Below are 26,584 nucleotides of genomic sequence, written 5' to 3'. Positions count from 1 at the left end.
AAGTGCAGTGGGCGGCACTAAATACCTGACAGGAAAAGAATGGTTTCCCATCTCAAAGCCATGCTACACTACTGACACCAGCTAATGGGGCCTCTACACAGCCAGACCTTGCCCACGGAACTCCTGATCTGAATAATCACTGAGTAAGGACTGGGAAGACTAATGGGATTCAGATGGTGACTCCATGTTGCCCAGGCACTAGCTGACAGGGACTTCAAAACAAAGCTTTACAAAGATGAACAAGCAAAAAGTACCTAACTTCCCAACTGTTCCAAAAAGGCCCACAACTGGCTGCTGACACCACTAATGCCCAGAAGTGGATCAAGTGGATAAAAGCTAGGTGTAAGGTCTGCAGAAAAGAAATGAAGGCAGGCAGACAGGGCCCTGCTACTGCACTTCTGTCCCCAAGTTACATTCAATAAAAATATTTGTCAGATACTGCTCGTTCCTATTTTCCTCCTACCTCCCTGGCTGCACTTTGTACACTGTACATTCAGTTGCCTGTCGTTCTGTCCAAGTCCTGCTAACTCCCTTTATTATTTGTGGAGTCTAGCTATTTTCACCTTTACTCGCTGTAAAAAACTGAGGTTGCATATGCCCTTTTATCCAGCAATTCTGCTCCTAGCTATATTCCCTACCTCGGCAAACTCTCATATCTATGCACACTGGGGGACACACAGGAATGTACATGTGGCAGTACTGACTGTGACAGTAAAAAAAGAGGAACCATACAAAGTTCACTGATGGAAGAATGTATGAATAATTATGGTTGATTTACAAAATAAATACCCCAGTCGTTTTCAAACTTCTTGGTCTTGTGATCTGTTTACACTCTTAGAAATTACAGTATTTGTCCTATCAGAAAGTAAAACAATTTTTTGAAAGTTTACCTGTCATCTTAAAAAGATAAATGAATTACATGTCTATATGATTTTTTCCAAACCAAACAATAATCTGCTGGATAAAAAACGGTACTGTTTTACATTTTTTAAATGTCAGATCTGCATTTGCTTATTCATCATCTTTAGTCACAATTCAGTACATTCTCCCTTTGGACCGACAATAATATTAATAACAGCAGCTGACATATCTATTTCATTTAATCCTTATAACAGTCAATAAAGTAGGTGTTATTATTTCCATTACAAAGATGAGGTAAAAGATGTAAGGAAGGAAGGCTAAGTAACAACACGAGTAGGCTGCATAGTAAGGATTCCAATTTACATTCTCTCACCTACGACGCTATGTTAAACTTGAGTACAGCATTATACACCTGGGTATTCAATAATTAATTCATAGTGACGGAGTCAAATTTACATCTAAAACTCACCAAAGGCTAAATCTACATACTACTAATTTACTTCAGTTTAATAGCTGGAAAATGATGCTTAGTGAATGTTACAGACTGGGTTGCATACCCTGAAAATTCATATGATAAAGTCCGCCTTAGCGTATTTAGGCGGCCAAAACAAACCCTAGAGCCTGGGTGGTTTACAAACAACAGGAATTTATTTTTCACAGTTCTAGAGGCTGGGAAGTCCAGCAGGCATATTCAATGTCTAGTTTAAAGGCCCTTTTTCTGGTTCATAGACTGTGTCATCTCTCATGTGGCAGAAAGAGTAAGGGATCTGTGTGGGGTCTCTTTTATAAATCCCATTCATAAGAACTCCACCCTGATGACCTAAGCACATCCCAAAAGCCCTACCTCCTCATACCATCAGAGCGGGGATTAGGTTTCACCAAATTATTTGGGGGACATAAATATTAAGACCACTGCAAAGTCCTAACTCCTAGTACCTCAGAATGTGACTGTATTTGGAGACAGAATCTTTATAAAGTGCTAAACTAAAATGAGGTCATTAGGATGGGCCCTAATCCAGTATGACTGGTACCCTTATAAGAAGAGGAAATTTGGGCACAGACAAGTACAGAGGGAAGTCCACATGAAGACAGGGAGATGACCATCTACCACCAGAGAGAGCCCTCAGAAGAAACCAACCCTGCTGACACCCTGACCTCAGACTTCTAGCCTCCAGAACTGCAATAAAATAAACTTCAGTTTAAGCCAAGCAGTCTTCGTTACTTTGTTACTTTGGTACTTTTTATGACACCCTAAGCAAACTAATGCAGACAGGAATTTACCAAAGTTTCATTGGTCACTGGTATACTGCTGTTAATTTTCAAATGAAACCTGTAATTTAAACAACTAATAATGTTAAATTATATTTTATGTCAAAATATCTGACTGTCAAGCAGAACTTTAATTTTTAATAGATCATTTTATAATGAAATGTCATTAACATTTTAATATAATTTTATTATAATACTGAACAATTCTCTGGAATTTATCTTTTATACTTTTTCCTTTCTAAATAAGATTAAAATCTCCTACTAAAAGGAGATTTATACTTTATAATATAGTACATAGCATACAAATAAAATCTTAAAAGTATTTACTAATTATATCTCAACCTTTATTTATTACTTAATGAATAAGTTTCTATATACTGCTTTCAATCACTTTTTATTAACTGCTTCCAAAATCCGCAACAGATGCAAGAATAGATTGATGATATCCAAGTAGATGCTGATGGCAGCTAATACATACTCTTCAGGTGACAGCCTATGCATCAATGAGTGTGTGTCATAGATGATGAATCCACAGAAAAGAAGGGCTCCTCCAGCAGCCAAGACCAACTCCATTGTCTCACTGTAAAAAAACAACTATGGGCAAGAGATTAAAGTAATAATTTTATATTTAAGAACAGCATTAAGAATACTTAAGTTACTTGCTCTTAAGTTACAAATTATACATATATATTTAATAATTCTGTACAACTTTGAATACAAATGTTAAAAGTAGAAAAAGGCAAGGCAGGTCCACTTCGGTTGGGTGAAAGAATGAATGGATGAACCAATGGATATCCTCCTTTCTATTAAACTACCCACCTGACTTTGAATAGTAGCTTTCCAAATATAAATTATTTAAAATATATTTCTTATTCAGAATTACATGTGCCACTTGAAGGTTAGCAATTACAGGTGAGGGCCTCTTTCTATGTAATTTAACTCATTTGTTCATTCATCTTTCTTTCGATCAATAATATTAACATAAGACCTTGATTTTTCAAAATATCGTTTTAAAATCATTCTACGTATAAATGTACCCAGATAATTATAACCAATTGTCCTACCATAAGATGCTTCTTATAAGTTTTTGAGATTATTTATATTTTAAGTTACCATTCTAAAACAACTTACCTTCAAGATTCCTGACAAGCACAAAATCCACAAAAGAGCAAATAATCTATAAAAACAAAATATTAATAATTTAGAATATTGTTCCTAACCAAAAGACTTTGTAAACTCATTCAACATTTTCTGAAGAAATAAATCCATCCTGATATGTGCCAAAGAATAACTGAAATGTAAGAATTCTTAAACCTACAACGAAAACTGTAGAATACCCAGAAATTTAAACAACAGCTATCTATTCAACATTTGTTTTTATGGTGTACAAAACTAGTTAAGAGTATCATTTTTAAAGTTTTCAACTGAAGCATAAAGAAAATATTGATATAAGCAAAATATCACTAGAAGTATTTTAATTCAGAGAGCTATAAAACTTCCTGAATATATATAAATGAACAAGTGAAACATAATTGCATTTTTTAACCAAATAATAACAAATTATTCTGTGAACATGCATATCCATCAGAGTTCCCAAAATACTCTCTATTTTATTCTGATGTATTACAGAACTTAATTTATACATATAAATTTGCCACTGCTATAATTTTATGAGTTATCTTCATATTTATATATATATAAAGTAAAATTATATATTATATATGTAAGCTGACAAAGGACATCTAGGAAGTCAGTCCTTGTGTTCTAATATGAGACTTGGAAGCCTGAGCATACATCTGCTACCCCAGGCCACAAGGAAGTACACAGACCAAATCTACTCTCCCTCCTTAAATAAAAACAAAACAAAATATATGAAACAACAGTTTTCAGACAATGGACAACTAGCAGCACAGGACAGTGATTCCTGAGATAAAGGAAACAAAGAAGATGAACTCTACATATGACCCAGCTAGAGAGCTCCCAGGCCACAGTGTAGGGACAGGAATCCACATGGAGCTTCGTGGTCTCCTTGAGTTGAAGAGACAAGAATTCAGAGTCAAGAAGCCAAAGAGGCTAGACTTTGCAGGGAACAGTTCTAGAGAGGAAAGAGCTCTACAGACAGCCAGCTAGCTCTGGTGACATCCAGAGGGTTCCCCTCAAGTCTTACAGCTGAGTACTTATCAATGCATACACTTGAGGAAGTGACAAAGGCTGGAGAAAGAACCACCATAGAGAAGTGGGCAGAACAATCCTCAGAGCTCACACAGGGCCAGGAACAGTTTGATCCACATCAGCCAGAGTGGAAAAGACCTAAGACATGGGGCTTTGAGTAATCCTCAGAAGGGAACTGTCTCAAGAGTGAGGCCAAATTAGCCCTAAACTAAAAGCTGTCCCAGACCCAGCTAACAGAGCTTAAAAACAAGCCTCAAAAGGTTCAGACGGCTTCCAAAGAATTTAATTGCTTCACAGAAGAACAGAGCCAAAGATATTTAGAGGAAAACAAAACAAAACAAAATGCAGCACCCAACAATGTAAAATTTACAATGACCAGTATCCAGTCAAAAATTCTAAACGCAGGTAAAAGAAACAAGAAAATATGACCCATAACAAGGAGAAAAATCAATCAACAGAAACAAATTCAGAAATAACACAATGACATAATTTGTAAATAATGACATTAAAAAAATATATTGCATAAGTTCAAAGAAGTAGAGGAAAGCATCATCACAAGGAGAGAAATGGAAGAGAGATGTTTTTAAAAGACACAAATTGTACTGAATTTCCATAGATGAAAAATACAATATGTCAAAATGAAAAATATTCTGATTGGGATTAACAACAGTTTAGACACTGAAGAAGATTACTGAACTTGAAAAGAGCAACAGACACTAACCAAAATGAATCAGAGAAAAAAAGACTAGAAAAAAAAAATGAACAGAGCACCAGTGAACTGTGGGACAACATCAAGAAGCTTAACATACATGTAACTGGACTCTCAACAGAGAGGAGAAAGAAGGGGAACATAAAAATGTTTCAAGGGACTTCCCTGGTGGCGAAGTGGTTAAGAATCTGCCTCCCAATGCAGGGGACACAGGTTCGAGCCCTGGACCGGGAAGATCCCACATGCCTCAGAGCAATTAAGCCCATGTGCCACAAATACTGAGCCTGCGCTCTAGAGCCTGAGAGCCACAACTACTGAGTCCGCATGCTGCAATTACTGAAGCCCGCGTGCCTAGAGCCCGTGCTCCGCAACAAGAGAAGCCACCCCAATGAGGAGCCCATGCACCACAACGAAGAGTAGCCCCCACTCGCCACTAGAGAAAGCCCATGCGCAGCAACGAAGACCCAATGCAGCCAATAAATAAATAGATAAATTTATTAAAAAACACAAACAAAAGATAAACACTTTAAATATAAATGTCCTAAACAAGCCAATTAATTGCACAGATGGTCAGATTGGACAAAGAAGTAAGATCTGACCATATGTTGTCTGCAAGAAAATGATTTTAACTCTAAAGACACAAATAAGCTAAAAATAAAAGGATGGGAAAAGATACACCACGCTAGCACAATCAAAAGAAAGCTCGGGTGGCTATACTAACAAAGTAGATTTTAGGGCAAGAATATTACCAGAGATAACCCCTTCATAAGGATAAGGGAATTATCAAGAGGATATAACAATCCTGAATGTGCATATAAAAAGAGCTTCAAATAACATGAAGCAAAACGTATAGAAATGATAGGAGAAACAAACCAAGCCATACTTGTAGTTGGAGATTTCGACACACTTTCACATTAACTGATAGAATAAGCAGGCAGAAAATTAGTAAGCATGCAGAAGACTTGAACAATGCTGTCAGTCAACCTGCCTAATTGACATTTATCAAACACTCAGCTAACAACAGCAAAATATACATTCTCTTCCAGTGCTCAAAGAACATTTACCACGACATCATAAAATGAATCTCAATAAATGCCAAAAGACTGAAATCATACAAAACATGTCCTTTAACAACAGAATTAAATCAGAAATTAAATATACATAGTATTATAATGCACTCTGGTTAATCAAGGGCATGGTGAGATTCCAGCTCTGTTTTCTTGCTGGAATGGCCACAAAATTTCTTGGATACATCTGGTATACTTAAGTTAGACTGATAATATCCTGCCACATCACTGTATAGGTCCTTCAGGATTGAAAAGAACTCAGGACCTGCTTTTTCATACTTAAACCCTAGGGAAACTCCAAAGCTTCTGCACCAAGGAGTATGGGGGAAATGGTATTAAGAACTGTAAAGCATCTGAAATTTTATCCTACTTGCAAGCTAGTAAGTTAGTCTGGCACAATTTCATGTATGTTAAGTAGAAGACTTGAGACTCCCAGGTCTGAGATGAAGAATGGTTTATAACAGCAATAGCAGTGGCTGAAGAACAGGCATAGTAAGTAGAGCGGTGTCATGGGAGTAAAGAAATGAGAGGGATAGAAGGTTGAAGAAAGAAAATGAGACAGTGACATTTAGGATTTTAGCAATGGAACAATCCCTAGTGATGACAAGGTCTACAATGTGGGCATGGCAGGAAGATGAAAGTTGCTGAAGTAGAAGAGGTCCAGAGATATCAAGAAGCTAAGGTGATGGATGGGGCCTAACATGCAGTTTGATGCTAACATTTTTAAAGTGTGAGGGAGGCTTGACCAAAAAGGGAATGAGTAACAGTAATGAGGGAGTAGGAAGCATACAGGCAGACAGTACAAATCTTAAAGCAATGAATGTCCAGCATGCTGAAGGCATAAGGAAAGGAACATTAGGGGACTGAAGCAGTTTTCAATACTAACCCCGCATCCCAAACAACACAAGGTGTGGGGGTATGAGCAGCTAGAGAACATGTTCTCAGGGAGGAATCAAGTTTCAGCTGAGATAAGGAAGAAGAAAGAATTTATTTTGAAGAGGCTAAAATATAAAGGAAGATAGTTTATCTGAAAAGGAGTTCTAGAGACCTTAGTAGAGTGGATGGGAGAAAGAGGTGCATATGGAGACTGGGGTGGGAAGAAGCAGAGAGAGAAACTACATATACATCATAAATCATACATGTCACACAAACATGTAAAAAACATCCTCCCCAACAAACATAAAGAACAGGAACGGAAAACAAAAATGTTGCCTCTCCCTAAATGAAACTCCATTCTAACACAACTATTTAAGCATCCTGCACAATTGTCAGTGTTGGCTGACCAACTATATTTGGTCTTCTGGTAATCTGAATCACTAGGAAAAAAGTGGGAAGAAAGAAAATTTTGCAAGACTAGACCACTTGTAAATTTTTAGTGTTGTAACAGGAAAAAGAACAGAAAATGTTTGGGTGATTATGTGCCAACAGAAAGCCATTGTGAGCTTAGGAAATGTTTGGGTGATTATGTGCCAACAGAAAGCCACTGTGAGCAGTCTTACCAAGGTGAGGGCAACAGAGTACCATTATTCTAATATAAAAAGGATCATTCCTACATTAATTAGTTTGAAGAATGATACAGGTTAATCTAGATGGATCAAAAAGATTTTAAAGTTCATGCAGACTTCTCCAGCACCTGGGTCACAATTACCTTGCTTTTGTCACAAAGATGTGGATGGTAACATTTGGTGACACTAACGTTAAGACAAACATCTAAATAATTGAGGTAAATTTCATACCATTTATAAAGCATGCAAGCCTAGCCTCTCCAGAAGGCTTAAATTTTTTGGTACTCACATCCCTTTCAATATAGAGGGGAAGCAAAAAACTCAAAGCCACTTTCCATCTCCTAGTATGCTCTGGGAGTGTAGGGCCTGGCCCTAGTACTCAAAGGGACAACCTCTCATTACCCTCCATTTTTGAAGTATCCAAAGCTAACAGTATAGCACTTCTCACAAAACTAGGTAATATTAAAGATATTCATCTATCATAGTCATGATATATATATACGTAACTTACCCTGATCCAAATTTGCTGAAATCTCTCTTGGATTGTAGAGTATATACAGTCAAACCAAGAAATACTGCAGTAGTCAGTATAAAAGCTTGCAGAACAATATACACATCATAGAAAGTAACTGTAAAATTACAAAACACTGATTTAAAATACATATAAACATACTCAATATAAAAGTGTTTTTCTGTCATATAACAGAAATGTCTTACTTCGTCCTGTGCTACTTACCAATAAAAACAATTATGAAAAGATGCCTATTCAGTCTTCAACACTGGTACAGTAAAACCACACCCATAGTGCAATAAGCGGGCTCCAAAATATACAACATAAGGGGGTCACATTATTATGAAATTAAAGAAATGACTAGAGAGATATTACATAGCTAGCTGGTTTAGGAGTTTGGGAGATATGGTGAAATGACTCTCACCCATTTCTGTCCCAGATGCAGTTTATCACCATTTGTGGTAACTGTCAACTATAGCTTAAATATCAACAGAGTATTCTGTAACAACGTAATTGGGAAAAGAATTTGAAAAAGAAAAGATACACGTATATGTATAACTGAATCACTTTGTTGTACACCTGAAACTAACACAACATTGTTAATCAACTATATTCCAATATAAAACAATAAGTTAAATATATATATATATATATATATATATATATATATATATATATATCAGTAGGGATGGTTCTGGGTCCTGTGGCTGGCTGGGAATTCCCAGGCGAGAAAAATACTGGAGCTGTCTGGGGTTGTCTGCCATTCATCAACACCGTAGAGAACGGAAACCAACCACTAATTGCTTTATATCCAAATCTGCATGATCTTGGAGTACACTATCGGGGGTTTACTGAATATATATCGAATTCCCTTCTGAAATTTTAGAATGACCATCTGGATTGACCATGGCTATTGTAATACAACTGCTTAACATTTTAACAGAATACTAAATTATAATCCCTTTAAAGGTAGTTAAGTGCTTTGAACCCAAAACCATTTAAGTAATTTTCAATTTGAGGGGGATTAGGTATCCAAGTTCTTTCTATTCCTAAATGCTAACTAACTGGACTTTATTTATGCCATTACAGGGTTAGGAACATGAAAGTAAAACATGAAATCACTTTTGCTTCTATCAGAAATTTCAGTGTAAGATTAGATGGATTCCAATAACCCTGAAATAATCTCTCTCCTACAGCCCTTACAAATGGTGGCAGCCAGAGATGACAAAGACGGACTTGATGATAATATTAGTAGTGAGTAACGTGAATAGCTAACACTACTAATGAGTAACACTAATAATACTTCCTTCCTATGTTGAGGAATTTCAATCCTATCTTTTTTTGGTGGTTATTATTTATTTATGTTCTGATTCTTTTATAAACAGAAGAGATGAATTACTAAAAATAGATTCAGTAAAACTGGCATAAAAAAGTTAAACACAGTAATGACAAAATAGGAAGAGATAAATCTATTAACAATAAAGATCAATAATTTACTGTTATTAAGAGTAATAGTCAATTCTGATCTTTTTGGTACCCCAGATTAATCATTTTGAGTCAATCAGAATCCTTATTGTTAATAAACCACAAAACTTTTCACTTGAGGCATTATATAGGGTACATCAAGTAATTATAACAGATACTCCTTTTTAAATATATATTTAATACAAAATACAAAACAGAAATGACCACTATTTCTTGTAGTGCCATTTGATGAAATATGAGGATATAATAATAAAGTATAGTTCAGTGCAGACAATTTTGATACTGAGCTCATGGGATGAAAGTACATGTCTCCAAACATGTTACCAGTTCTTCTAAGATCCCTTTAAATAAGGGAAAAGATTAGCTGTGGTTGTCTTATTTTTACAAATGGATAAACAAAATGAATATTGTTCTCATTCCTATTGTTTTCCTAATTCTTTTCCACTTTCTCTAAACTCAGTTGAACTACATACACAGTTAATTTTTGCTTATATTTTAGGAATTCATCCAATGTCATATTTTAATATGACATTCCATAATGTTAAGCTTTAGCCTCACTTTTTTACCCAAAAGATTTAACCACATTAAAAAGTTACTGTAACATACAGAAACACAATTACCGCTTACCAACAAAGGCCACAGTCAGAGCTTCCAACAGTGTCTAAGAAAAAGAAACCGAAATTACATAGATGCATGTAAAATTTATGCTATGTTATGCACATGTTCTAATTTCCAGGAGTTCAATGTGATTCCATATGCATGATCTCATTTTAGCTTCAGAGCAGCCTTGTGAAGTGTATGGGACAGATAATAAGCCCACCATAATGAAAACAAGACTTCAATGTATTAAGTGAGAACATTTAGATTTTTTTTTTTTTTGGCTGTGCCACACAGCTTGCGGGTTCTTAGTTCCCCGACCAGGGATTGAACCCAGGCCAAAGCAGTGAAAGCACCAAGTCTACTGGACCACCAGGGAATTCCCATGAGAATATTTAGATTCTAATTGTGATCCTATTACTCCTTAAACTCAACTAGATTTTCATATCTGTAACAAGAAGATTCTAGAATACAGAAAATCCTGTTTTTCTCACTCTCCATGATGTAAATAAAAATGAAATTGCAAATCACATGCACATTTATAAAAACCTCACCACCACACACAAACATAGGAAGAATAAAATATTTAAGTTGTACTTTGCTGTGTCAGAGTCTTGAAACTATCTCCCAATATTCCTTTTTCCTTTCTTCCTTAGTAACAGAATTTCTGCCTAAACACTGAACTGTTCAGATTAAACATTACATTTTTCAGCCTCCCTTGCAGCTAGATCTGGTCACAAGACTATATTCTAGTCAACGGAAGTGAGTAGAGAGGTGTACAACTTCAAAAAGCAGAGGCTTGCTCTCTTTCTCTTTGTAGTTTTTAAAATAAATGGATAGAATGTAGATATGGTGGTGAGCTATCTTATGCCATGCAACACTTTAGAAATGTCTGAAACCACAGCAGGTGTCTGGGTCCCTGGCAACTTCACCACTCATTCAGATTTTTATATGAAAGAGAAGTAAAACCATCTCGTTTAAGGCATTTTTATTTTGTCACTGTTTAAGCCATGTCAAAAGCAGCTAAACTAACATCCTAAATAAGAGTTAGGGATATTGAGCTTCATCCTCTAGCTTTTATTTCCCCTTAATTACATATCTTTGTTTTATATGCTTACTCTAGTTAGATTTTATCTGATCGACCGTTATCATAAAGGTAAAACCTTTAATTTTTAAAAAACCTCATTAATTTTGTTCCGGTACTGTTACATATGTATATGCATTCAATTAAATAAATACATTTACAACTCAGGAATAAGTGTTAAAGGAACAGATATTGTCACAGTACTCACAAATCCAAAAAGCAGGTACAGGTTAAGGGGATGCTTATGTCTGTTTAAAGTCAAGGCTAAAATCAAACCCAAAGATCCAAGGGCGAACACCAAAATTAAGGCAGGACTGAAAGACAAAAAATTAAAAGCATTCTCAAGTTTAAAAATACCATAAATCGTATTAGCCAACTTAATAAAATTTGTCTCTGTATTTGTGAAAGTATAGGGAAAAAAAATCTGTAAAGACCTACACCAAACTGTCAAAAGAAGTTATTTTTCCATGGGAAAAATTTGAGGACTGTGAGATGTGGAGGAGCAGAAAGACAGAGAGTCTCCCCCACAGTGAATGGGGAAGACTTAGCCTTTTTACTTCATGAAATTCTGTCATATTTGAATAATTTTTGCAATTAGAATACTGCTTTTTTGGGCTTCCTAGGTGGCGCAGTGGTTAAGAATCTGCCTGCCAATACAGAGGACACGGGTTTGATCCCTGCTCCAGGAAGATCCCACATGCCGTGGAGCAACTAAGCCCATGCGCCAAAAAAAAAAAAAAAAAAAAAAGAATACTGCTTTTTTAAACTAAAATATAATAAAGAAAAACTATTACATAATAAATGAATTTTATACCTAACTACTTTTTTAGGGTATTTACTATATAGCTATAATTTAAATTAAAGAACTTTACTCCAAATAGCAAAACTAATAGTTCAAGATTCCCCTTTTGGAAAGGGAGGATAGAAATCATTTCTTCTAAGAAAATATTCATTCTTTTCCTTTAAATTTAAAGAATCTATACTACTTTTAGCCACGGAAATAATTATTTTGGAGGTAAGATCTTAAACAAATTAGGGATGAGTCATATGGAACTCCTCTGAAAACTTTTCAGTGAAATTTTCCTAGTTGTGAGCCAACAGTAAGGTAAATTAAAAATTTTTTAAGTACCTTTATTTTCCAAGCCCTGTCTTAGGCTTTGGGGATGGGGCATAAATCTAATAAACACAAAAAATTAAGACTTTAAAAAACAGCATACAGTAAAAAATTCTTAATACTATTCCAAGAGATGAGGGTTTAACCCTATGAAACTAAGCTAAAAAGTTTAGAGGTAAATACCATATTATAGAACATTTTCCTTATCAAAACTTATTTACAAGAGTTAATAATGAACCTTTTTTACATTCTAACCTCAAAAGTTAATAAAAAAAAAAAAGAACTAACTTTGCTCATACTATGCCCTTTCAGTCATATGCAGTGGCTGAATGATTTAGAATCATATCATTACCTTACCTTTCATGTACAAATGTCCGTATAGAATCAAAGTATAAAAAAAATGTGGCTGTCACTGTAGTTAAGAGCACTTGCAGAGAAAGGATGCTGTAGACTTTTCTCAGAAAGGCTGAAAGAGAAAGAAGTTACACCTGACTATTTTCTTAAGCATTTATCAGAGAACAGCAAGATCAAATTTCTTCTTAGAAACATTAAATTGTTATATGAGTTCTTTCTTAAATCTTAATCCAAAAAATGCAATCTGTAACTAGAACTAAAACAAACAAAAACACCTCCCCCAAAAAATCAAAAATTGTAAGTGATAAGTATCCTCCAGGAAGCATGAGCTTAAAGAAAATTAAGTTAATGGGCCAGAATACAAATGTTTTCATCAAAATCAAAAGAAAACATTAAATGCATATTTGTACAACATACAACAAAGTAAAAGATTAAAAACAGAACATTTAAAAAAAAAGAAACTATAAGGAAACTGAAAAGCAGGAACAGAAAGCATATGGTTAAATACAAAATTAAAAAAGAAATCTTAACTTCCAAGCAGTACGTTTCCCCAAAATGAAACTTCTCCATAAAAGGCAAACAATATTTAAACTTACTTTCACTCACCTATTTTTATTTCTCACTTCTAGTACCTTTGCCCCTAGTTTCTACATAAGAAATTCTTACTTTCAAAATATTACCAACATCCATAAATCAACTCCAAGGCCTTATGATCTAAAATACTTATTGAAGTCTTCTGACCTACAGATGACATAAATAATACAGTGAACACTCAACTCACCACCAGCTTCAGAAATGAAATATTAACAGCAGTTCCCACCTCCCCCTAACAAACTGCTAATCGTCTTTCAAGATTCAGCCTTTCTCAGGAATTCCCTGGTGGTCCAGCAGTTAAGACTCTGCACGCCAATGCAGGGGGCCAGGTTTTGATCCCTGGTCAGGGAACTAGATCCCGCATGCCACAACTAAAAGATTCTGCATGCCACAACTAAAAGATCCTGCATGCCACAACTACAAGATCCTGCATGCCGTAACTAAGGCCTGATGCAGCCAAATACATTAATTAATTAAAGTAAAGATTCAGCCTTTCTCAGCTTCCCAGTGTGAATGAAATGTTCCTCCTCATGTTACCAAGGGACCCTAAGTATACTTCATCACTTTATTTTACAGTTATAAGTCTACTTGTCCTTCACTATTAGACTATAAAGACTAAAAAGCTCCCTAAATAATAGACTAATATTCATTTTTATGCTCCTAACACCCAGCCAAGGCGTTGGCACAGAGTAAATACTCATTAAATTTTATTTGCTTTTAAATAAACTTATATTGAATTAATGAAAGGTGGATTTTGCCATTCAGGGAAAAGGTATTTTTCTGAAACAATAATGGAGCCACATAACTTCCACAGAGCACTGTTCTTAGGCAAAACACTGCTGAATGAGTTATACCCAACAAAAGATGTGATATTGTCTCTTGACTCTCATGACAATGTGAATGATAAATGTTCTTTGAAAAAAATTCCTACTACAGACCTGGCTCCTCAAGGAATAATGAAGTGCTCTGATGGCATGTCTGCCAAATATCAAGTAATAAAATAAATATTTTATAAAAATAAGGGAATTTTCATAAATAGTAAAGATTTACTTCTTAAATGCCCCCCAAGTAAATCTAAATCAATATTTCTTTCTGGCACTCTTTCCAAAACATACAGTGAGTTTTTCATAATATCTTAAACAAGTTTTAATGAACATATGTCTTAACCAATGACTTAAAGTCACAGTGAGAATCAGTTCTACTTTGGCCTAGGCAGAGGTAAATCTTGAACAAAAAGGAGATAAATAGTGTTCATCTCCACAACAGATCTACAACCTACTTTCTTAAAAAGGCCCTGGTGTCTGCAACCTTTGGGAAGTCATTTCCACCTTTTTCACAAAAGCAAAGAAAAGAATATATTTCTGCCATAGGGACTTCCCTGGTTGCACAGTGGTTAAGACTTCGAGCTCCCAATGCAGGGGGCCTGGGTCTGATCCCTGGTCAGGGAATAAAATTTTAATGCCACAGGGAATTACCTGGTGCTCCAATCGTTAAGACTGCTCACTTCCAGTGCTGAGGGCCTGGGTTCAATCCCTGGTCAGGGAACTAGGCTTCCAAAAGCCACGTGGCATGGCCAAATTGAGAAAAAAAATTTTAATGACACAAACATACTGTATATGTGTTTATGTACCACAACTCTTTGGAAGGCTCTCCACCTCAGGAATCAATTTTCACTCTCTTGGAGGCAATACTGTCCCCAGTGAGAATAAATGCTGTAGGAGAAGGCACCTGACAATGCTGTGAGAAATCTCAAGTAACCCTATGGAAAGATGCACGAGAAAGTGAGGTCTCCTGACAACCGCCAGTGAGAAACTGAAACCTTCTGCTAACAGTGATGTGAGTGAGCCTTCTTGGAAGCATATCCTTCAGCCCCAGTCGGACCTTCAGACGACTACAGCCTCAGCCAACATCTTGACTGCACCTATGATAAATCCTGAGCTAGAATCTCTCAGCTACCTGGCTCTTAGAAACTGATAATAAATGTTTATTCAAGCCACTAAGTTTTGTGGTAATATGTTACACAGCAATAGAGACTAATACAGATTTTGGTACCTATAAGTGGGATGCTGCTGTACCAAAAACCTAAAATATGGAAGAGGCTTTGGAACCAGGTAATGAGTAGAAGTGGGCAGGTGTTTGAGGTAAAAGTTCAAAGACCCTTGAAGAAACTGTAGAAGGATGATGCCTTCTAAGGAAGAAACCGTAGAAGGATGATGCCTTCTGAGGAGCCTGGAGGTATAAGGGTTTAAAGAGAGGAAAATATGGAAACTGGAGGAAACAGAATCCTTACTATATACTGGCAAAAAATTTAGCAACACTGTCACCTGTGGGAACATGGAAAGTAGAAAATCTGCCTAATAAAGTGAGTGATCAAACTAAGCAGATTTCCATACAGAGCACGCACTTGCTGGCTTCTTGCTGCTCATGCTAAAATGCAAGAGTGAGAGGATGTGATTATAAAATCCTTTGTTAAAATCTCACCAAAGGACTTCTCTGGTGGTCCAGTGGTTAAGACTCTGTGCTTCCACTGCAGGGAGCACAAGTTCGATCTCTAGTTGTGGAACTAAGATCCTGCATGCTGAGTGGCACAGCCAAAAAGAAAAGAAAAGAAAAACAAAACCCTCACAAATATCCAACACTGTATCTCGGGAAAAAAAACATTCAAACAACACAGCTTCTGGAGAGGCTTGAGGAAATAGTCATTCATCAGTCTCAGCCAAAACTCACTCTAAGACACTTGGGTGTGGTTTTTATCTAACGGAGTGAACCTCAGTAAGAATCACAGGAGACCCACAAAACTTTTTGAAGAACTTCATTGGCAAAAATACTACCAAATTATGCCTGTCTTACCTATGGATGTTAGGTGTGTGGATACAGGTAACTTAAAAATTCTTTAGTTCTACAGACTCTGAAAGGAAATGTACTCGGAGGAGCTATACTTAAGGAACCACAGCTAAGGAGCCGCATCCACACCTTTAGATGACAAGATTCTGAACTTTGAGCTGATGTTATAAAAGATGTCTATAAGTTATTTGACACTTATCTTCAAAAGGTGAAGCCTAAATACCCTCCCCTTGAATGTGGACTGGACTTAGGAACTTGCTTCTAATAAATAAGGGAGATGTGATGCTGTGTGTGATTACCATGACTAGGTCATAAAAGACACTGTAGCTTCCTCAATGATCTCTCATGGATTGCTTGCTCTTGAGAAAGCCAGCCACAGAGCCATGACACTCATGTAGCTTATGGAGAAGGTCATGCGGTAAAGAACTAAGGCCTTCTGTCAACATCTGCATGAATGAGGTTTCCAGGAAGCAGATCCTCCAGCCCTGACTGGCCTTCAGCTGACTGCATTTCCATCCCACATCTTGAGTGAACTCTCATGAGTCATCCTGAGCCAGAACCACCTAGCTAAACCTCTCCCAGATTCCTGACTCTCAGAAACTGTGTGAGGTAATAATTATTTGTTGTTTTTAAGCTACTAAAATTTGGGGTAGTTTTTAAATAAAGCAATAGATAACTAACACACCCAGCTAGCTCCTTCTAATACAACACAACTGCCATCTTCTTTAAGAGTACTTTTTCCTGACCATCCCTTAACTAAAATAGCTGCTATTCTAGACTCTAGTGTCTATTTCATCACGGTTTCTTTTCTTCAGAGAATTTATCACTGCTAGTAGTCTATTTATTTGCTTAACACTTTAGGGTCTATCTCCCCTACTCCTCCACCCAAATAACAATTCTGCAGGACTGAAATATCTGGTTACTGCTATATCCTTAATATCAGTAGGGAGCCCAGTAAAGTTGTGGAAACAAAAATGCTCACCTTCACTCACCTAGCTAAAGGAATGCAGATTAAAACAAGATAACATTTTTTACCCACAAGAGTTAGTAAACTACAGCTCAGGGTCAAATCCAGCACATCACCTGACTATAAGTTTTACTAGGCACAGTCACCTTGTTATTTATGTGCCCTCCACTACTGCTTCTGCACTACAATGGCAGCATTGAGTAATTGTGCCACAGAGTCCTTATGACCCATAAAGCTGAAAATATTTCTATTTGGCCCTTGGTAGAAAATGTTTGCCAACCCCTGATCTACCAGATTACCAGATACTATAAAAAGTTTGACGATCTCAGTATTGGTGAGAGTGCAATAAAAGGTACTCTCACATATTGTTTGCTGGAGAGTCAACAGGTGCAATCTCTTTGGGTAGTCGATCAAATTTTAAATGTACATGCTCTTTGGACCCTATAATTTCATGTCTAAAAATCACAGTGCGACAATTGGAGAAATTCACAACCATATGGAATGGTCCCTAAAGCACTATTTGAAGGAAAAAAAAAAAAAAAAAGAATGAAAAGTAACAATCTAAATATCCATCAAGAGAGGATGATTAAATAAAGTATGATACATATATACTATACAAGACACTGTAGTTAAACATAATATGATAAAGCTATATGCACTGCTATTTTTTCAATACAAGATACATTAAGTGAAAATACAAGGTTGCAGAAAAGTATGTAAGAAATAATCAACGTGCTTCTGAGCCAACAAAAATGATATACCTTAGTGTTTCAAAAATACAAATAAAGTATACTGCTAAAATAGACTAGTTTAATAGGCTACTATATATTATACATATATAACAACTAATTATATAAACTAGCTTAACTGGCACTATAAAAGTGCTCAAGGTACTCAGATTTCATTTTCACATCATTTTTCTGTAGCTTCATGATTTGTTGTTTTCTACCAATGAGCCTTGGCATTTTAAATGTATAATATTCCAAAAGTATTTTCCAGAAGATGTACACATTACATTTTCAAAGCAACCCCTTTTTCCTGCATGTAAAGGCAATGAGAAAATAAAAGTTTTGGAAGTCACAGTTGCTCTCCTTAAGGCATTAGTTAGGTCGGCCAGCTTAATTTGCTTAAAAAAAAGGGGGTGGGGGGTGGGGGGGTGGGATTTGTTTTACCTTTTAATTAGTAAAAAACCAGGGACAGATGAGATACTAGTTTTTAATACAGATGCAGTCAGCTTAGTTACCAGCCCAATGACCCTGACACAAGGTTCCTGAAACCCTTGTGATTTCCTGAGTGATAGTGGTTTTTGCTCTAACCCGATGACTTGGCATGGGCTCCTGGATGAGGGCTGTCACCAGAAAGAAGGAGCCATGATTAGAAGCTTGGAATTTTCAGCTCCACACCACATTCTCCTGAGAAGGGAGAATGGCTGAAAATGGAGTTAATGATCGATCATGCCTACGTGAGGAAGCCTCCATAAAACCCCGACAGTAAGGGGTACGGAGAGCCTTCAGGTGGGTGAACACAGCCTCATACCAGGAGGGTGACGCACCCCAACTCCATGAGGATAGAAACTCCTGTGCTTGGGACCCTTCCAGACCTTGCCCTTAGTACCTCTTCATTTGGCAGTTCATATGCATCCTTTAATAAACTGGTAAACTTCAGTGTCTCCCTGAGTTCTGCAAGCCACTCTCACAAATTAATCAAACCCAAGAAGGGTCATGAGAAACTCCAATTTGTAGCCAAGTCTGACAGAAGCTGTGGGTAACCTGGGCACCTACAGGTATCTGAAGCAAGGTGGAAGCAGTCTTGTGGGACTGAGCCCTTAACCCCTGGGATCTGACACTGTCTCCTACTGCTACATAGTATCAGAATTGAGTTAAATTGTAGGACACCCAGCTGGTGCCGGGGAAAATAGCTTGGTGTTGGGAAAAGCCCCCATGTCTTTGGTGACTAGAAATGTCAGAAGTGAAGTATTCTGTGTGAGTAGTAAAGGAGACACACAGGAGTTAAAACCTTCCATATCCAGCAGGGAAAAAAGTTTTTCACTAAAACACATATGATCCAGCAATGCCACTTCTGGGTAAGATGGAAAAGAACTGATAACAGGGTCCCAAAAAACTTGTAAACCTTTGTTTATAGCAGCGTTATTCACAGTCAGGTGGAAGTAACCCAAGACTCCACCAACAGATGACCAGATAAATAAATGTGGTTTATACATACAATGAAAAATTATTCAGCCTTAAAAAGGAAAGAAATTCTGACGCATGCTACGAAACGCACGCACCCTGAAAATATGCTAATTGAAATATACTAGTCACAAAAAGACAAGTACTGTATGATTCCACTTACATGAGGTTATCTGGTGTGGTCAAATTCATAAAACAGAAAAGTAGAATGGCGGTTGCCTGGGGCTTGGGAGAGGGGAAAGTGGCGAGTTGTTTGATGGGTATAGAGTTTCACTTTTGTAAGATGAAAAAGTTCTGGTGATTAGTTTGCATAACAACGTGAATATATTTAACACTAAACACTAAATTGTACACTTAAAAATGGTTAAGATGGGCTCTGGGTAGTGGATGATTTCCGGAGGGCAATGTGTAACCCAAAGAGAGGTCTTTAAGAAAGTGAAGAATTCTGCCAAAGGACAAGGAATAAGAAGATGGAAACACCTGAGGCAGAGGGTTGAGGCAGCTGAAAAAAGAACGTCGGGCAGACGGGAGGGAGTGAGAAACATACGGAGGGTCCGCAGCGCAGCTCAGCGTTCCCGGACCGAGACATCGATCCGCGGCTGAACGGAGGGTCGAGGAGCGGGAGCGTGGGAACCGGAGAGCTGATTCAGGACTTAATATTCGTTTAATCCAATACTTGGACATTAGTCTGAGGCTTGGACAGTCTTCTATAAACACCTCTATCGCCAGGACAAGCAACCCCAAAAGTGTGGACAACCATGAGGAAACAAAGAAACACCATGCAGGCAAAGGAGCAGGAAAAAAACCCACAAGACCAAATAAATGAGGAGGAAATAGGAAAAATGCCTGAAAAAGAATTTAGAGTAATGATAGTAAAAATGATACAAAATCTCGATAACAAAATAGAGAAAGAACAAGAAACAGTTCATAAGAACTCAGAAAAACAAACAGCAATGGATAACAAAATAACCGAAATTAAAAATACTCTAGATGCTATAACCAGCAGAATGACTGAGGCAGAAGAACGAATAAGTGAGTTGGAAGATAGAATGGGGGAAATAACTGCCACAGAGCAGGAGAAAGAAAAAAGAATAAAAAGATTAGAAGACAGTCTCAGAGACCTCAGTGATAACATTAAACGTACCAACATTCGAATTATAGGCATCCCAGAAGAAGAAGAAAACAAGAAAGGGTCTGAGAAAATATTTGAAGAGGTTATAGTGGAAAACTTCCCCAACATGGGAAAGGAAATAATTCACCAAGTCCAAGAAGCACAGAGAGTCCCATACAGAATAAACCAAAGGAGAAATACACCAAGACACATATTAATCAAACTAACGACAATTCAACACAAAGAAAAAATATTAAAAGCAGCAAGAGAAAAGCAACAAACAACATATAAGGGAAAACCCATCAGGATAACAGCTGACCTTTCTACAGAAACTCTGCAGGCCAGAAGGGAATGGCAGGATATACTGAAAGTCCTGAAAGAGAGACACCTACAGCCAAGAATACTCTACCCAGCAAGAATCTCATTCAGATTCGATGGAGAAATCAAAAGCTTTCCAGACAAGCAAAAGTTAAGAGAATTCAGCACCACCAAACCAGCCTTACAACAAGTGCTAAAGGAACTTCTCTAAGTAGGAAACACAAGAAAAGGAAAACACCTACAAATACAAACCCAAAACAATTAAGAAAATGGTCATTGGAACACACATGTCAATAATCACTTTAAATGTAAATGGATTAAATGCTCCAACCAAAAGACACAGACTGGCTGAATGGATACAAAAACAAGACCCTTCTATATGCTGCCTACAAGAAACCCACTTCAGACCAAGGGATACATATAGACTGAAAGGAAAGGGTTGGAAAAAGATATTCCATGCAAATGGAAGTCAAAAGAAAGCTGGAGTTGCAATACTCATATCAGACAAATTAGACTTGAAAGTAAAGACTATTAAAAGAGACAAGGAAGGACACTACATAATGATCAAGGGATCCATCCAAGAAGAACATATCACAATGCTAAATATCTATGCCCCCAATATAGGAGCACCTCAATACATAAGGCAAATGCTAACAGCTATAAAAGGGGACATAGACAGTAACACAATAATAGTGGGAAACTTGAACACCCCACTTACATCAATGGACAGATCATCCAAACAGAAAATAAATAAAGACACACAAGCTTTAAATGACACATTAGACCATCTCGACTTAATTGATATTTATAGGACATTCCATCCAAAAACGACAGACTACACTTTCTTCTCAAGTGCACACGGAACATTTTCCAGGATAGATCACATCTTGGGTCACAAATCAAACCTCAGCAAATTCAAGAAAACTGAATTCATATCAAGCATCTTCTCAGACCACAACGCCATGAGACTAGATATCAATTACAGGAAAAAAACTGCAAAAAAGACAAACACATGGAGGCTAAACAATTCACTCTTAAACAACCAAGGAATCACTAAAGAAATCAAAGAGGAAATCAAAAAATATCTAGAAACAAATGACAACGAAAACACAACAACCCAAAACCTATGGGATGCAGCAAAAGCAGTTCTAAGAGGGAAGTTTATAGCAATACAGTCCTACCTTAAGAAACAAGAAAATGATCGAATAAACAACCTAAACTTACACCTAAAACAACTAGAGAAAGAAGAACAAAGAAAGCCCAAAGTGAGCAGAAGGAAAGAAATCATAAAGATCAGAGCAGAAATAAATGAAAAAGAAAGGAAAGAAACCATAAGAAAAATAAATAAAACTAAAAGCTGGTTCTTTGAGAAGATTAACAAAATTGATAAACCATTAGCCAGACTCATCAAGAAAAAAAGGGAGAAGATGCAAATCAACAGAATTAGAAATGAAAAAGGAGAAGTAACAATGGACACCTCAGAAATACAAAACATCATGAGAGACTACTACAAGCAACTATATGCCAATCAATTGGAGAACCTGGAAGAAATGGATACATTCTTAGAAAAATACAATCTTCCAAGACTGAATCAGGAAGAAATAGAAACCATGAACAGACCAATCACAAGTACGGAAATTGAGGCAGTGATTAAAAATCTCCCAACACACAAAAGCCCAGGACCAGATGGATTCACGGGCGAATTCTATCAAACATTTCGAGAAGAGTTGACACCTATCCTTCTCAAACTCTTCCAAAATATTGCAGAAGGCGGAGCACTCCCAAACTCATTCTACGAGGCTACCATCACCCTGATACCAAAACCAGGCAAAGATGTCACAAAAAAAGAAAACTACAGACCAATATCACTGATGAATATAGATGCAAAAATCCTCAACAAAATACTAGCTAACAGACTGCAACAGCACATTAAAAAAATCATACACCATGATCAACTGGGGTTTATCCCTGGGATGCAAGGATTCTTCAATATACGCAAATCAATCAACGTGATACATCATATCAACAAATTGAAGGATAAAAACCATATCATCATTTCAATAGATGCAGAAAAAGCTTTTGACAAAGTTCAACATCCATTTATGATAAAAGCTCTCCAGAAAATGGGCATAGAAGGAAATTACCTCAACATCATAAAAGCCATGTATGAAAAACCAAAAGCCAACATCGTTCTCAATGGGGAAAAACTGAAAGCATTCCCTCTAAGGACAGGAACAAGACAAGGGTGTCCACTCTCACCATTATTATTCAACATAGTTTTGGAAGTGTTAGCCACAGCAATCAGAGAAGAAAAAGAAATTAAAGGAATCCAAATTGGAAAAGAAGAAGTAAAATTGTCACTCTTTGCAGATGACATGATATTATATATAGAAAACCCGAAAGACTCTACCAGAAAACTGCTAGCACTAATTGATGAGTTTAGTAAAGTAGCAGGATACAAAATTAAGGCACAGAAATCTCTTGCATTCCTATACACTAACAACAGAAGAGCAGAAAGAGAAATGAAGGAAACTCTCCCATTCACCATTGCAACCAAAAGAATCAAATACCTAGGAATAAACCTGCCTACGGAGGCAAAAGACCCGTATGCAGAAAACTTTAAGACATTGATGAAAGAAATCAAAGATGAAACAAACAGATGGAGGGACATACCATGTTCCTGGATTGGAAGAATCAACATCGTGAAAATGTCTGTACTACCCAAAGCAATTTACAGATTCAATGCAATCCCGATCAAATTACCAATGGCATTTTTCACAGAACTAGAGCAAGAAATCTTACAATTTGTATGGAAATGCAAAAGACCCCGAATAGCCAAAGCCATCTTGAGAAGGAAAAATGGAGTTGGTGGAATCAGGCTTCCTGACTTCAAACTATACTACAAGGCCATAGTGATCAAGACAGTATGGTACTGGCACAAAAATAGAAAGGACGATCAATGGAATAGAATAGAGAACTCAGAAGTAAGCCCAAACACATATGGGCACCTTATCTTTGACAAAGGAGGCACGAGTATACAATGGAAAAAAGACAGCCTCTTCAATAAGTGGTGCTGGGAAAATTGGACAGCAACATGGAAAAGAATGAAATTAGAACACTTCCTAACACCATACACAAAAATAAACTCCAAATGGATTAAAGACCTACATGTAAGGCCAGACACTATAAAACTCCTAGAGGAAAACATAGGCAGAACACTCTATGACATACATCAAAGCAACGTCCTTTTTGACCCACCCCCTAGAATCATGGAAATAAAATCAAGAATAAATGAATGGGAAGTCATGAAACTTAAAAGCTTTTGCACAGCAAAAGAAACCATAAACAAGACTAAAAGGCAACCCTCAGAATGGGAAAAAATAGTTGCCTACGAAACAACGGACAAAGGATTAACCTCCAAAATATACAAGCAGCTCATGAAGCTTCACACCAAAAAAGCAAATAACCCAATCCACAAATGGGCAGAAGACCTAAATAGACATACAGATGGCCAATAAACACATGAAAAGATGCTCAACATCAGTCATCATCAGAGAAATGCAAGTCAAAGCCACAATGAGGTATCACCTCACACCAATCAGAATGGCCATCATCACAAAGTCTGGAAACCACAAATGTTGGAGAGGGTGTGGAGAAAAGGGAACTCTCCTGCACTGTTGGTACAGCCACTATGGAAAACAATTTGGAGGTTCCTTAAAAAACTACAAATAGAACTACCATATGATCCAGTAATCCCACTCCTGGGCATATACCCAAAGAAAACCATAATCCCAAAAGAAACTTGTACCATAATGTTTATTGCAGCACTCTTTACAATAGCCAGGACGTGGAAGCAACCTAAATGCCCATCAACAAATGAATGGATACAGAAAATGTGGCATATATATACAATGGAATATTACTCAGCTATAAAAAGGCATGAGATGGAGCTATATGTAATGAGGTGGATAGAACTACAGTCTGTCATACATAGTGAAGTAAGTCAGAAAGAGAAGGACAAATATTGTATGCTAACTCACATATACGGAATCTAAAAATGGTACTGATGAACTCAGTGACAAGAACAAGGATGCAGATATAGAGAATGGACTGGAGAACTCGAGGTATGGGAGGGGGCGGGGGGTGAAGGGGAAACTGAGACGAAGCGAGAGAGTAGCACAGACATATATATACTACCAACTGTAAAATAGTCAGTGGGAAGTTGTTGTATAACAAAGGGAGTCCAACTCGAGGATGGAAGATGCCTTAGAGGACTGGGGCAGGGAGGGTGAGGGGGACTCGGGGGGGGGGAGTCAAGGAAGGGAGGGAATACGGGGATATGTGTATAAAAACAGATGACTGAACCTGGTGTACCCCCAAAAAAATAAAAAATAAAAAAAAATAAAATAAAAAATAAATATACTTGTCTCTTAAAAAATGGTTAAGATGGTAAATTTTTAATGTTACATGTATGCTACCACAATTTTTAAAAATTTTAACTAAAAAAACTGGGTTCACTTGCCAAAATAATTCCAAAATTCAATTCCAGAAATACAGACGCCAGGGATCAAGATTCTTAGCGCATAAGCGCTTCTTAATTCCTCTTCCACAACAAGTTCTAGCTGCCAGAGAGGATGAAAATCTGCAGCAGCTTCTGTGATCAACTGGCTGAACTAGAGCGGACAATGAATTCCACTTACATGAAGCTGAGCATTTTAAATTAAAAGTAATTTCTGCCCACTGGAAATTACATAACTTATAACTAGCATGGCATTTTGACTGGCTTAGGAAACTTCCATTTCCAGCAACTACCTCAATAATACTCACACCTATGTTAAGTTTTAGGTCCTACAGAGGGAAAATAGTAAACGAGATAGATATGGTCCCTGCCCTCACAGTTCTTACAATCCAGCAAAAAGGACAAGGACACAGAAACGAAACAAGTTCACATCTTCGAAATCAAAAACATCCAAACAGATAACTCCATTCAGGTGTACGTCACAATCATCATATAATAAACTTATATTCACCGAAAAAATAACCCTAGGTTTCTCTTAATTAAAAGATGCCCAACTCAGGCTACTGAGGTTTTCAACTGTCCCCTCCTCCCCCGCAGACAGGTTTAAGGCAGGATGGGCTCAGATTCAGGTTTCTGAGCCCACAGCTGGGGGACCACCTCGCTTCTCCCTCCGAGCCCCCGCGGAGGGAGAACGCTCTTCCTCCGAGCCGGGGAAGGGGGGAGGCGGCCGGAGGAGGGAAGGCTGCCCACGGAACCCCGGGAGGCCGGCGCTCTCCCACCAGCCGGGCCGGGGAGGATGCCCGCCTCGGCAGCCGCAAACCCGCCCCCAGAGGCCGGCGGCGCTGCGGGACCGACAAGGGGCGGCCGGGACAGGCTCAGCGACGTACCCATTCGGATGTGCACGCTGGCGGAGGCCACGCAGCTGCCATAGTTGAAGTCATCCTCGATGGAGGAGCAGGGGTAGCGGGGGTCAGGGTCGGCCATGGCCGCACAGCACCCCTAGCCGCCCTGCCGAACGAAGCTGACGACACCAGCACAACGGCCTCCAAACCACTTCCGGAGGAAGCAGCGCAGCCCCAACTAGCCGAGCGGCCGCGGCCGAGCCAAGCCCTAACTAATCGATGATCTCGCCTCGACACTTCAGTTAGGCTGAGGAAAAGGAGTTTGCTTCAGATGAGGGTGGGAAAGAAAACGAGTTACATTCTCGGCGTCATCTGAAGTGAAGGTTTTCTCAGAGTTTCCTCCACAAGCTTCTTAAATCTTCTGACTTGGAGAGTTGCTAAAAGTGATAGAAGCGAAGTCCCGTTTATCCTA

The 26,584-nt window shown here is 37.7% G+C and overlaps 1 protein-coding gene across 1 annotated transcript; it reads right to left on the bottom strand.

Moving 5' to 3' along the window:
* Window positions 1–702: 702 nt before the first annotated feature.
* On the bottom strand, window positions 703–26,313 carry TMBIM4 (transmembrane BAX inhibitor motif containing 4). Its single transcript, XM_057741031.1, has 7 exons — window positions 26,158–26,313; window positions 12,732–12,840; window positions 11,469–11,574; window positions 10,207–10,240; window positions 8,095–8,212; window positions 3,262–3,307; window positions 703–2,724 (listed from the first exon to the last, which is right to left on the bottom strand). The coding sequence occupies exons 1-7, from the start codon at window positions 26,252–26,254 to the stop codon at window positions 2,518–2,520; spliced, it is 717 nt and encodes a 238-aa protein (XP_057597014.1). The 5' UTR covers window positions 26,255–26,313; the 3' UTR covers window positions 703–2,517.
* Between the last annotated feature and the right edge of the window lie 271 nt (window positions 26,314–26,584).

Source organism: Hippopotamus amphibius, chromosome 7 (genome assembly GCF_030028045.1).
Source record: "Hippopotamus amphibius kiboko isolate mHipAmp2 chromosome 7, mHipAmp2.hap2, whole genome shotgun sequence".
In the NCBI taxonomy this organism is placed as follows: domain Eukaryota; kingdom Metazoa; phylum Chordata; class Mammalia; order Artiodactyla; family Hippopotamidae; genus Hippopotamus; species Hippopotamus amphibius.
This window is presented reverse-complemented; position numbering and strand designations above follow the sequence as displayed.

Coding starts and splice junctions, on each gene's coding strand:
- TMBIM4 (XM_057741031.1), bottom strand. CDS start 26,254: ATGGCCGACCCTGACCCCCGCTACCCCTGCTCCTCCATCGAGGATGAC. Junction 8,213..10,206: donor TCTGACTGTGGCCTTTGTTG/GTAAGCGGTAAT, acceptor GTAATTTTACAG/TTACTTTCTATGATGTGTAT. Junction 3,308..8,094: donor TTCAGCAAATTTGGATCAGG/GTAAGTTACGTA, acceptor TTGTTTTTATAG/ATTATTTGCTCTTTTGTGGA.